Source organism: Triturus cristatus, chromosome 2_2, assembly GCF_964204655.1.
Source record: "Triturus cristatus chromosome 2_2, aTriCri1.1, whole genome shotgun sequence".
NCBI lineage: Eukaryota > Metazoa > Chordata > Amphibia > Caudata > Salamandridae > Triturus > Triturus cristatus.
Window position 1 is genome coordinate 752,275,137 of NC_140582.1, and position 12,559 is coordinate 752,287,695.

Genomic DNA, 12,559 nt, shown 5'->3' on the forward strand with positions numbered 1-12,559 from the left:
AGTCCATCCCTTCTCCCTTCCTTCATTTTCCCTTAACTCCTCCACTAACCAATAGAGTTAAAGTTCCCACGTTTGCAGCATTTCCTGTGTGCCCTACTGCAAACAATCCCACAGTGCACTCTTTACCTAAAACAAAATGGCAGAACCCCCCCTCCCCTGTGCAGAACTCCTATCCCCACCCCAGAGGTATAGCCAGGGAAATGAGCAACCCTTCCTCTGTGGTCACTCTAAGCCAGCTCTAGGGGCAGCTCTTCCCTGCTGGGATTGGTGCCTGGCTGACTGTGAGAACAAAAAAGGACCCTGTCCAGGTATCAGCTAACATTTGCCTCTGACAGTTTAGACCTCTTTGCAGTTAATCAAGTTCCTGGTCACTGCCCAGGTGTTCATCCTGCCAGAGGAACAAAACACCTCCCCACACCCGAGGCATTTGTCTTGCTCTTGGAGCTATTTTCACTCCTCATCCAGGGGGCTATTCAGCTGCCAGGTGACAATTAAAGCTTGTGCAAATGGGACTCTGAAGGCCTGAGGCAAGGAAAGGGCAACTTTCTAAAAATTACATTTTTGAAATATGTATTACAAATACTGCTTCACCAGTGAATTGGGCTTGTAAAACATTTTCCAAATAGTTCAAGAGTTAGATTTGTATGAGTTTTCTAGTTGGAGATAAACTTAATAAATCTATTTTGTATCCCATAGTTTCTTATAGAAAAGCCTGACCTGCTTCAGTGAAAATAACTTTAGGGGCCTTATCCCCATAAGGACTTTTAAAGTCAAACGATTCATTTTACCATAAAATCAAATTGAGGTCTAAATATAAAATAGTAGTTTAAAAAGGGAAATAATTGCCATCATGCGTTGTGATGGGAGATCCCAGCTGGGATTTTGGTTTTCTTCATTTTGTGTTTTGGGTATGTCTGGTTTGTTATCAAGTTCTACATTGCTCATAAAATGCAATGCCATGAGGTTTAGCGAGAGTAATAGCTACACGTTTGACATTACTTCTAAAGAGACTGGCAAGATTTGAATAATTAGTGAAGGAAATCATAGAGAAGCTATGGTGGCAGAATGATGTTGCACACATGCCAAAACCTGACTTTGGTGGATTATGATGCTGTCTCAGTAATAACTGTCTGAAAATATCTTTATAAGACCTTTTTGGAAGCTGTTTATCTTTTAACCTCAAAGTAACCAAATACGCCAAACATTACTGTTAAGTCAAGCAAAAATGGAACTGTAAGGAGATGGTGGTAACCCAACTCTTTTAAGGGAAACTAATGGCACCCAAATCAAATTGACCTTGATCCACCATCAAACTACAAAAAGTGTCTTGATCTCATAGCCGAATAAAATACTCTACCATGCCAAAAATACAAAATCATGAGAAAGAAGGCACAGTTTGAATGGTGATGCTTGACTGGCGATTGCAGACTTTCAAGCACACCGACCACAAAGAGGTTGCTTTCACACAAAAGGAAGTTATAAAATATTGCCTTTTAATGTAGGTCTGCTGACAATTCAATTGGACTTTGCTTACCAAAGGAGTGTTTCTGTCTTTAGATATAATTTCTCACAAAAGATATTGGGGCAACTCAGAAAAAAACGGATAGATGTGAGCCTGTGATAGTGTTTCTGCAAACTGGTGCAGGCTTGCTACTTTTTGGAATTCACAAACATTTCCAATAGTATACCTGGAGAGGTGCTCCAGGTGAGGGATTCCAGGAGTACTACTGGGAATATCATGTGGCATATTCCCCTGGCATCCATCTCCCTAGTGGGTAACTCTGCAAATCAATCAATCAATCAATCATTGTACTTATAAAGCGCGCTACTTACCTGTGAGGGTCTCAAGGTGCTGGGGGGGGGGGCGGGCAGGGGGTGCTGCTACTGAGAGCCAGGTCTTGAGGAGTCTTCTGAAGGTGAGCAGGTCTTGGGTCTGTCGTAAGTGGGTAGGGAGGGTGTTCCAAGTTTTGGCGGCGAGGAAGGAGAAGGATCTGCCGCTGGATGTCGTTCGTTGGATGCGGGGTTCTGCGGCGAGGGAGAGGCTGGCGGAGCGGAGCTGGCGGGTGGGGGTGTAGAAGCTGAGTCTGCTGTTGAGGTAGGCTGGTCCGGTGTTGTGGAGTGCTTTGTGAGCATAGAGTAATTAAGTACTGGTGAATTGTGACAGATGTGTAAATGCATATTGTTTTCTTTTCATTTTTCCCATGTGGAAAACATTTTTCCCCATGGAGAAACATCTTCTTCTACATTTCCTCAAACTCTGCAGATTAGATGTTCCTCTTCTCATCCTGGAAGAGGCAGTACTACTCTATTTTGCTGGAGTACATCTCAGACCATTTTCATGATGGGAAAGGTGCGATGAGGATTGTGAATGCCCACAAACATAGAATTCTGTAGGTGTTCACAAAAGTACGGGGTAAACAATGCCTTGCCCCTCTCACTTACCACACCTTGTCTGGGTGGTAAGTACAGCACATTGTTCCACCGCCGCCATGGAGAAATATGAAGTAGATGGTGGAAAAATATGCCGTAGTAAACCCATAAACACCTGCCAGGATTTCTTTTGTGAATTCTTGGCTGGTGTATATACATTGTTTACGTTGCTTTGATCAGTGGAATTCCTCAGACAAGCTTTGTAAATCTACCAGTGTACACCTTACTTTGGTTCTCATAACGTGCTGTACTAACAAAACTTTACCAGACATAATGACTGTTAAGTTTAGGAAAAAAATGATTCGGAGAAATGAGTAAGTATTTGAGAGAGAGGTAGTCACTTCTTTTAAGTGTCCTCATTGGACATGTGTCAGTTTGAGCTCATCAGATCCCTCCCACTCATTGTGGAAAACTAACCAATTAAAACGATGTCAGAATCCAGCATGAAACCTACCACAGTGGTCTTTAATGAGGAACAGCCCAGATAATTAGCCTGTACTTTTTTTAGGTAAAGGTTTTGAATTAGCACACAGTGTTTACCATTGCAGTCAACTATACATTGGTGACGCAAGCCACAATATTGACTGCAATAACAGATGGTAGCGTGCAATTATTCTCATGGAACTAAATCAATTAGGGGTGCGGTCAACTCATTTTTTCAAATCTAAATTTATCTTAGAACTCGGGGATTCAGTTTATTTTCGAGATTCCCAGTGGACTGGGAGGAGAAGGAAGACAATACTGCTTGCAAATCATTTCCTTAAATTGTTTTGCAGTAGGCAGAGTCTGATCTCTAGACATGTTTACGAGCAGACGAGCATGCAGGGATAGATGACGCCAGAGGCGGGAGATGTGAAAATGTTGCTTGGTGCTGACAGATTCTTTGGGCCCTGCATTTAGGGAGAATGTGTCAGAGCATATGGCCCAACTATACAGAGATTTGTGCCTGTGAGCAAAAGGAAAGATGGCATGCTGCCTGAGACTAAACAGATTTGTTTTCCCACAGGGTTTAATGCTAAAAGTATGCCCTAGAGGATTTCTTTACATTCCATCATCCCAGTACAGTAGACATGTGTTGCACTTACTTGTCTGTACAAGTAGCAGGTGTATCATGAAGGCTTGTTTACTGTAGGTGTGGTGGAGCTAACTTCAATCTGATCACCAATATCTGCATTAACTAAATCTAAACCTACATATTATAGCTCAGAGAAAACAAGCATGGACCTTTGTTATTAATTGTAACTTTGTTCCCACAGTGAAATGCATCCATAAGGGTTCATCTTGCACATGTGCCCAATGAACATGATTCAGAAATGGAAAAAAGTGTAAGGTCTTTTAGGAATTTCCGCTGAACATGTGCATTTTGTGCCACCTATGCAAAATATACGAATGTGGAAATTGCAAGAGTTCACAAAAAAGGTGGATGAGCTGAAACAACAAAATCACACAATTTGCAAATGCATTTTGTGCAATAATGCGTGATCCTTGATCACAAAGGTAGATTTTGTTGCCACAGGGTGCGTCTTGGGCAGGTTCTGACAGTGGGGCAATGAACAACATGATACTTTATGAAGATTTGCATGGACATGGAGCAGGTTGCACATGTGAAAGCATTTAAACATTGATGGAAGACTCTTGTGCACTCTCAAGTGCACGCACAATTTAGAGATGGCGATTTGGTCCGAGCACAAAATTCAGTGTGGCTGGCAAATGAAAAAGATAGTCAGAATTTTACAGAACTCTCCTAGTTTAAATAAAACTCTGAGAAAAGGAAAATGTTATTAAATACGCTGCAGCCATGCAGAAGCCACATGGACACTCACATTTTCCTCTAATAATCAAAAGAGGATCACTAAATGGCAAACACACTCCAGCAATGGCTTTATCTCACCCAACATATAGCCCCATCGAAATTAGAGTCACAGACAGAGTAAGACGAAGCAAACTTTACTTCAGGAGAACATATTGTTGACCAGGGTAACACATCACAACATTCCCTTAATATTATGAACATCTTATATTTCAAAATGCACACACTTTCTCGTTGCATCCTCTTTGGGACAGGCAGAGGCCCAAGGTCCCGGCCAACCAAGGATTTCGCAAAACAAAGAGAAATGTGAATAAATGTGAAGAAAATGTTTATAGGAATGTCACATCAGTCTTATAAGGCAAACACCAGGGAACCGCTTAGCACATTGTATCTGCCGGGGCACCTTGTGTCAATTTGGTTACGACCCAAGAAACACTGCAGGCATAAGAGCTAGGGCTACTATACCTGGACAACTAGCTGGTCAGTCCCCCCCTCTAACCAGCCCTCTACCCAAAGAATCCCTCATGAAGAGGGTTTGATAATAAACTCAAGCCCACTTTAGCACTTAAGTATGATTCTTTGACATTTGTAAGCCCAAATCAACCTTGGTAATTGATGGGCTGGATTTCAGCGATCTGTACATCACCAGGTTTTCAGGGGACAAAGAGGGTACCCTAAGGGCAGCTCAGCCATTTAAATCCCCTGCCCCCACCATTTCCTTCTAAAGGTCACTTCTGGCTTGTTGTCCTCCCCAGTTGCAAACCTCACAGGGAAGCAAAGGTTGCTGGGAAACCCCACATGGGGGAGGTGCAGTAGCTAAGCCAATGGCAGATGGGATGACCCTCTGTCCTGTATGGTGGATTGACTAATAATGCCACTCTGCTACTGGCATGGGGAATGATCTATAGTGTGCCTGTGTGTCGCCCAACATATACCCTCACCAAAGTTAAAGTCACAGACACTTCAATTAGAGTAGGACATGGCAAAGTTTACTTCAGGAGAACATATCGTGGAGCAGGATAACACAATAACACTTAATGTTTATCCCTGCACATTATGAACAACTTAAGGCAGATACCAGCATCTAAAAATTGCAAGTACACACATTTCCTATTTACGTCAGGCAGACAGGCTGGCAGGCTGAGAACCAAGGGCCTGGTCAACATGCATTACTCAAAATGAAGAGAAAGTTTATAAATGTTAAGGCAACATTCACAGGAATGACACATTCAGTTGTATAACGCAGACACCAGGGAACCGTTTAGCAATTTTCTTTGCTTGGGCACCCCAGGACAATTTGGTTGTGCCCCAAAAAACATCATGGGCACTGAAGAAAGGGCTACCAGCAGCTAAGTCCACCGTCTAATCAGCCTCTTCCCACAGAACCCCTTATGAAGAGGGGTTTGATAATATACTCAAGGACACTCTAGCACATTGCTAAGCCTCAAAGGATACAAATGGTTCCCTAGGGGCAGCTTAGCCTTTTAAATCAATTCAAGCTGCTGACCCATGCACATAAGACTCTACACAACAAAGGACCCACCCACATTAACCACCGCCTAAACTTCCATCAACAGTCACAAAGACTACGCTCCGCCTCCCTGTCTCTTGCCCATACACCCTGCATTTACCGAAGCTGAAGTGGAGGACGCTCCTTCTCCCACAGCAAAATCTTGAACAGCCCCCTAATGCAATTACAGACCATCACCTCACTTCCTGAATTCTGAAGGGCCCTCAAGACCTGGCAGTTCGAATGAGCTGCAGGGGCGCGCAAGCACCTGGATACCCTTTTTGGTGATTAGTCGTGCTCTATAAATCCTGATTGATTGATTGATTGAATTCTCCTACCCTCACAGTCTTTTTCTAATAACCACTTCTAGCCAAGTGCCCACCCCGGTTTCAATTCTTATGAGGAAGCAAAGTATTCTAGGAAACACCCAGAGAGAGGGGGTAGTAGCCCAGCCAATGCCCAATGGGATGGCCATCCGCCCTGAACAGTTGGTCGACTAATAACGCCCCTCCGCTACTAGCAGGAGCTTGATCTGGGACTTTAGGGGTATAGAAACTGCAAAAATTAATGAGTTCAAAATTTGTGAATGATCACATCTATTTCTGTTGTTTCATCTTTGGAAGTGTAAGCCCCCTTTGCATCACTTCCCTTTGGCCACTACATAACCCTGACGATTTTGCATATTTAAATAGAGTGATTTAGATATTCCATCTCTCCATCCATCTACCTTCTTGCACAAGTGTAAGTTGCACATATACAACGCAAGTTCTAAATAAAGGGGTCAATGCACACAAGCATTTATGAGTACGGGAGGCAGTACTGCAGGAGTATTCTTTTACATACTCTTACCTGCCTTTGCGAATTATCCCGAAAGGTCCAAGTCCCTCTTAGTTAAAAATGCAAAGATGGCATAGAGCTTTCTACTTGTACTAAGTACATATGAATATCCCCGGAATGTTCTTATTTTAGTCCTCATTTAGATGTCTTAGGGTTAAGTTGCAAAAGGTATATAAGAGCATGTAAAAGAGTATTACAGGAGTATTATTATACATACTCCAAAGAATGTTACTATACATACTCCAAAACATATTTGCGTATAGGCACTGTATAGTTCAAATTTCTACAGGACTTACGTTTTTTCCCCCTATGTGAATGCAATTTAGATATGCATAAACTGTGCTTTTCAGGAGAGCATACCTTTGTCAGAAGCAAATGTTGCCTTTTGTTAATCATAAAAACATGAACATTTTATGCAGGGGGCAGGATCAACTTGTACTCGATAAATCTCGCGACATAAAATTGTGCATCATGGCAGCAAACAACTGAATAGCAAGTTAGTGGCTATCTGGTTCATTTTATTTTCATTTCAGCATTGGAAGAGGATGAGGTTTTATATTCATTGCATTTACTCGATGAAAGTTATGGGCGGCCAAATGAAAGCTTTATGTCTGGATTAATCCATGTTAAATGTATTGACTTTGCACCGCTACAAGTTAATGATGTTTTTCTTTCTTTCACACCCCGATGTTGTGGTTAGAAACTGGAATGACTACAAACAGGGCTTTGGAGATTACACCTCAGGAAGAGGTGAATTCTGGCTTGGAAATGACAACCTTCACTTTCTAACTTCACAAGGTAAGACTCAATCAATCAAGGTTTTGTATAGCACGGCTACTCACCTGTGAAGGTCTCAAGGCGCTGGGGAGGGGGAATGCCGGTCAGACTGGGTGGAGGATCATTCCAAGAGTCAGGTTTCGAGCTCCTTCCTGAAACCGAGACTGTCAGACGGAATACCAATACTTTTTATGCACAAAACAAAAAGGCCTATTTGATGAGGACCGAGCTGTTTTGAGGCCGAGCATTACATAATACCACAGTCCAGTGGGGGATGGGACTGGATGATATAAAACAGACGGACGTCAGTCCTTTCCTTACCCAGGGACTGATTCACACAGGTGAACGTACAGTTTTGTGTAAGTTTACGATTTTTTGCAATTCACAAAACAATTATGCTATGTATGTGATGTCTCCACACTCCTTGGAGACTCCGCACATAAAAGATAGGCAGTAGCGAAGATACTACTCATGTAATTGATTTGTGAATTGCAAAATATAGTGAACTTCCACAGAAGTGTCAGTTTATCTTTGTGAATCAGGCGCTCAGCGTGTTTAGAAAGACGCTCTGAATCTGTTCCTTTTTGCTCCTATAGATGGCTGACCCACAGGAAGCAGGCTGAAACTCCATGGCCGGACTACATATACTTTTCATTAGCTGTAATTGACATTAGCAATTTTTCAGTATTGCCTTTTTAATGAATTCTCTCACTTTACCTGAAATTCTTCATTTAAAAGTACATATGCAACAGCTTGACCGTCCCAGTGCAGGGCACAAGCGAGGTTTCTGTCCCATTGTTAATATTTTTGCAGTAAGAAGAGTAAAGAGCTCCAAGGCTTAATTATTATCAATAACAATAATAACATTATTATTAATCTGAATAAAAGAATGCAGTTAGAGGCAGACATTCAGGCTCTCAGTATGCATAAGTCATTGCCTTCACAGGCCGGTGGAGATATCCGCTGGACAGTACCTGATCCTGTGGCAATTAAATATCACGCATTTAGCTCCGTAATTGGCCGAGGACTGGACACATTTGGTATAAATGCATATTCCTTTGCTGTACATGCACATTCATTTGTTGTATATGGCTTCTGTAGGAAAATGCATCGTTCTTTGTGGGCCCCACACTTTTTATGATTGGCTGTTGAGGCATAGTTGGCTCTGTGCACCGGAGGCAGCTAAACATCTCCCAGTGCATGTGCACACATCCCCAAAACAGGGTAAATGATTGGCTAGCCCAATTGGCATATCTGACTTTTAGATAAGTCTACGCAATATGACTCCAAATGTGCAGCAGTGAAATAAAAGTCAGATGTCATTATTGGACTCCTGCTTAGATGTGAACCACCCTCGAGTGACTCCAAAGCATGGCCTTGATGCTCATGCTTCTGGAAGCAGATGTGAGCACACGAATGGGAAGCACATGAGAAAGTGACCCCAACTGGAACATATTTAACAAGTCATTTTTACGTTACGGATGTCACCTGTAAGTAGTACTTTTGATACCTTTGAGTGCACGAGGCGAGGGTGCTTAGTGTGGAATAGACAGACATGTCACATATATGTAACAAGAATCAAAAGTGCTCTGTAATTCATTAGGCCTCAGAAGCCTTCCGATCTTGTCTGCCTGTTTTAAATGTAAAAGTAACATTTCCAGGGGCGTAACACAGGTCCCTGCAGCCCCTCCAGGGCAGGGCCCCCCAACCCTTCAGGGTGCTCCCGAACTCTTCATGGGTGCCCCGATTAAGCCCAAAGTCTACGAGATATTGGAAATAGGGGAGTCCTTATCACTCACTGGGAGCTCCAATATTTTGCGTCAGGCCACTGAACATCTCCCTAAGTTTGCCGAGGAATCGCATTTCCCCAGAGCAGATGAAAGGTGTGAAGCGGCGCCCATCAAAGAACAAAAGGACTTCAGGGGCAGCTGACCTGCTGGCAGATCTCTGGCAGTAAGAAGAATATATCGGGTGTCATGAAACCCTGGCCAACTGAAGCGTCCTGCCTAGTTCAGCTCTGGAATTTTGACCTCCAGGAATAAGTCCAAGGGGGTTAGTTAGACCATGGCAGACAGTCCCGAGGGGTGTAGGAAGCTGACTTTGTATATACTATACCAAAGAGAGGTATAGTGTGCACAGAGTCCAGTGGAACCCCAAAGGGAGGCAGAGGTAAAGTTAGATAGCACCTTACTCTCTATTTGTGGTAGTGTAGGCGAGCAGTAAGGCTATATCAGAGGACAGTGTTAAGCATTGTTGTACACACTCAATCAGCAAATGATTTCACACACTCAAAGACTGAACTTTAGACAAATTGTTTTTGTATAAAGATATTCTTTTAGTTATTTTATTTTCTAGAACCGAGCAAGCCCGGCACAGGTAAGCAATACATACTTTACAGTAGCAATGCAGTTTTTAAATAGTTTGAATTGCAATTGTAAATGTACTTTGATTTGATTACAGTGGAGTTACTGATAATGCAATGCTTTTCAGAATGCAGTACATATACTTTGTATGGGATTTTTAGTGAAAAATGACAGGTAAATTACTTTTGAGATTACTTTTCTTACACAGTGTAGTATACCTGGATACTACAATGGGAAATTTCCTGTAAACAGGTAAGTAAAATCGTTTTTGTTAGTTAGTACAATTTTGAAGAATTTCTTTAGGTTTTCAAACTCAACACTTAGAAACTTTTCCAAGAAAAACAGTCAATGTTATCCTATGGAGGGAAATAGTGTTATCGGTTTTAGGGTAAGTATTCAGTAGTGATTGTTGAGGTTCTGGGGGTAGACTCAGGGGTACCCCAGGGTCAGGGATGCACTTTTGTTACACCCTCAGTGGCACTAGGGCACCTGGGTGCAGAGTGAGGAGGCCCAATGCTATCCAATGGGGGATAGGTGGCCTCCAGTTGGTGGCTGCTGACGAGCAGGCCACTTGGTTGTGAGAGCAAAGCTCCTGGACTTTAGCTCAGGGCAAATGGGGAAACAAAGTAGCACCAAAGGTGCACCCTCAGCAGCACTAGGGCGGCTGGGTGCAGAGTGCTGTTTCGACGTCGGGCACCCTGTTGTTTGTAATGGGGAACCTCCGGTTTGAAAAGGCATTGCAGACTTGGGGACAAAGGTTTTCTGGGTGTGACCACCACTTCGAGAGATAAGTTGGGATCTTGGAGGTTGGTTAGGCACCGTCGGTTTGGCCACCCAAGGCCGTGGGGCATCGGGGGCAGGGGTGCTTTTTAGGGCCGGATCTTCTTACCAGCTCCTGGTCGCGGTTGGGGTGACCTTCCGGATTTAGGATGCAGGCATCGGCTGGAGACTTGAGGCAGGTCAGGGGTCACGGGATCTCGGGTCATGATCGCCGGGGAGATCTCCTCGTGGTGTTTGCCAAATTGAGCTCAGGCTGTGGACGGCGGGTGCAGAGTGGTGCGGATTCGCGGGTCCTGCCAGAGGTTGGAGATGAACAAATCTAGTGTTCATGGGAGACACAGTCTTTGTGATTGAAGGCAGGCAGGTCTTCCGGGGTTTTCGAGGTTGCTGGCTGCAGGACACACCGGGATTTTGCAGGAGCAGGTTCGAGGTGTAGACAGGCCGGTAGGGCTGGGGCCAAGTCAGTGGGCGTCTTTCTCTTGTTAGCTTCGGCACGGCTGTTCGGTCCTTCTTCTTCTTTTCTTGTCGTTTTTTCTGGTCTGAGAAAGCAAGGTTCTGGGGTGCCCTAAATACTAGATTATGGGTTGTTACTGGTAGGTAAAAGGTTGGGACCAATGGGTCCCTTCCCTGTGGTGGGTACACCCCCTATTATGCCACCCTCCAGTGGGAGGGGGGTTTATGCCTTTCCATGGTTGGCTGTGTTCCCCATCTGCAAGATGGTGGGGACTGAGAGCTGTGATTCACCTCGCCTCCCCCACCTGAGGGGTGGAGTTGGCAGAGGTGGGCACACCTCTCTTCCTCACTTGTCTTTTCCGTCGGTTCTCCCACCCAAAGTGGGGGTCAGAACCAGTGGGGACCAGTTGCTGAAAGCAGCAAGTGGCCTGGGGAAGCTCACAAAGGTGGCAAGCCTTTGAAGCTTCCCCTTTGTGGACCCTGCCCATCCGGGGGGAGGAGGCTTAGCACCTCGTCCCAGGATATGCATTGTTTCAGGCCCCTGAGAGCAGCAGGCTCTCGACCCAGGGATCCAGAAACATGTCTGGTGGTGGCAGCTGAAAGCAGCCACTCAGCCAGGACACTAGTGGTAGGTTCGTTTTCAGGGGGCATCTCTAAGATGCCCTCTGTGTGCATTTTTCATTAAATCCCACACTGGCATCAGTGTGGGTTTAATGTGCTGAGAAGTTTGATACCAAACTTCTCAGTTTTCTTTGTAGCCATTAAGATGCTGTGGAGTTTGTAATGACAAACTCCCAGCACCATATACTCTTAATGGCAGCAGTGCACTTACAATATCTCCGATGATAAGCGCCTCGCAAGCAAGCTTCATTTATTTTACCACCCCCCGAGGGATAACCTGACTTTCATCGACGAGTTAATAGAAATCATTTCCTCAAATATCAATTCACCAGTACCACAAACTTTCCTGGGTGACTTTAATCTCCACTGGAACAATGCAAACGATCATGGTGCAGGATGTCTTTAAACGTTTCTGGCAGATCACGACTTATCCCAATTCTGTGACAGTCCGACACACAACAAGGGAGAGACACTGGACCTCATCATAGCTAAATCAAGCCTCATCTCGTTAGAATCCATCACCCCTTGCGACTGGACTGACCATCACAGCATTCTCTTCTTCATCAATATCGAAGTAATTCCAAAAAGGAGTCAACCTCCAAAAAACAAAACAATGGAAAAGGAACATACAGAATATCAACCCCATCACCCTGGTAAACCGATGCAACTCCGCCTTGACCCCCACAACAGACATGGAGGACGTCCATGACCTCACAGCCTTTTACAATTCCACGATGCTTGAAATCTTAGAAGCTACAGCACCCCTCCGAGAAAAAAATGTTTCCGCCAAAATTTCCAAACCGTGGTACAATGACTCCCTGAACTTGGAGCGTCGCAAACTAAGAGCTGCTGAACGACTATGGAAATCTACACCCACAGATGCTCACCTACTTCACCTTAGAACATTAAGAAACTCATAAAACAGAAAGATTCTAAAGACCAAGGCAGACTTTTTCAGATCGCAGTTGAACCAAGCAA

General features: G+C 44.1%; 1 protein-coding gene across 2 annotated transcripts in view; it reads left to right on the forward strand.

Moving 5' to 3' along the window:
• FGL1 (fibrinogen like 1) overlaps positions 1 to 12,559 on the forward strand; it is a 360,978-nt gene that overhangs the window by 228,510 nt on the left and 119,909 nt on the right. For both annotated transcript variants that reach the window (XM_085641997.1, XM_085641998.1), the window contains one exon: positions 7,288 to 7,385. In XM_085641997.1, the coding sequence (XP_085498123.1) occupies positions 7,288 to 7,385 (98 nt within the window). The remainder of the gene's footprint in view (positions 1 to 7,287; positions 7,386 to 12,559) is intronic.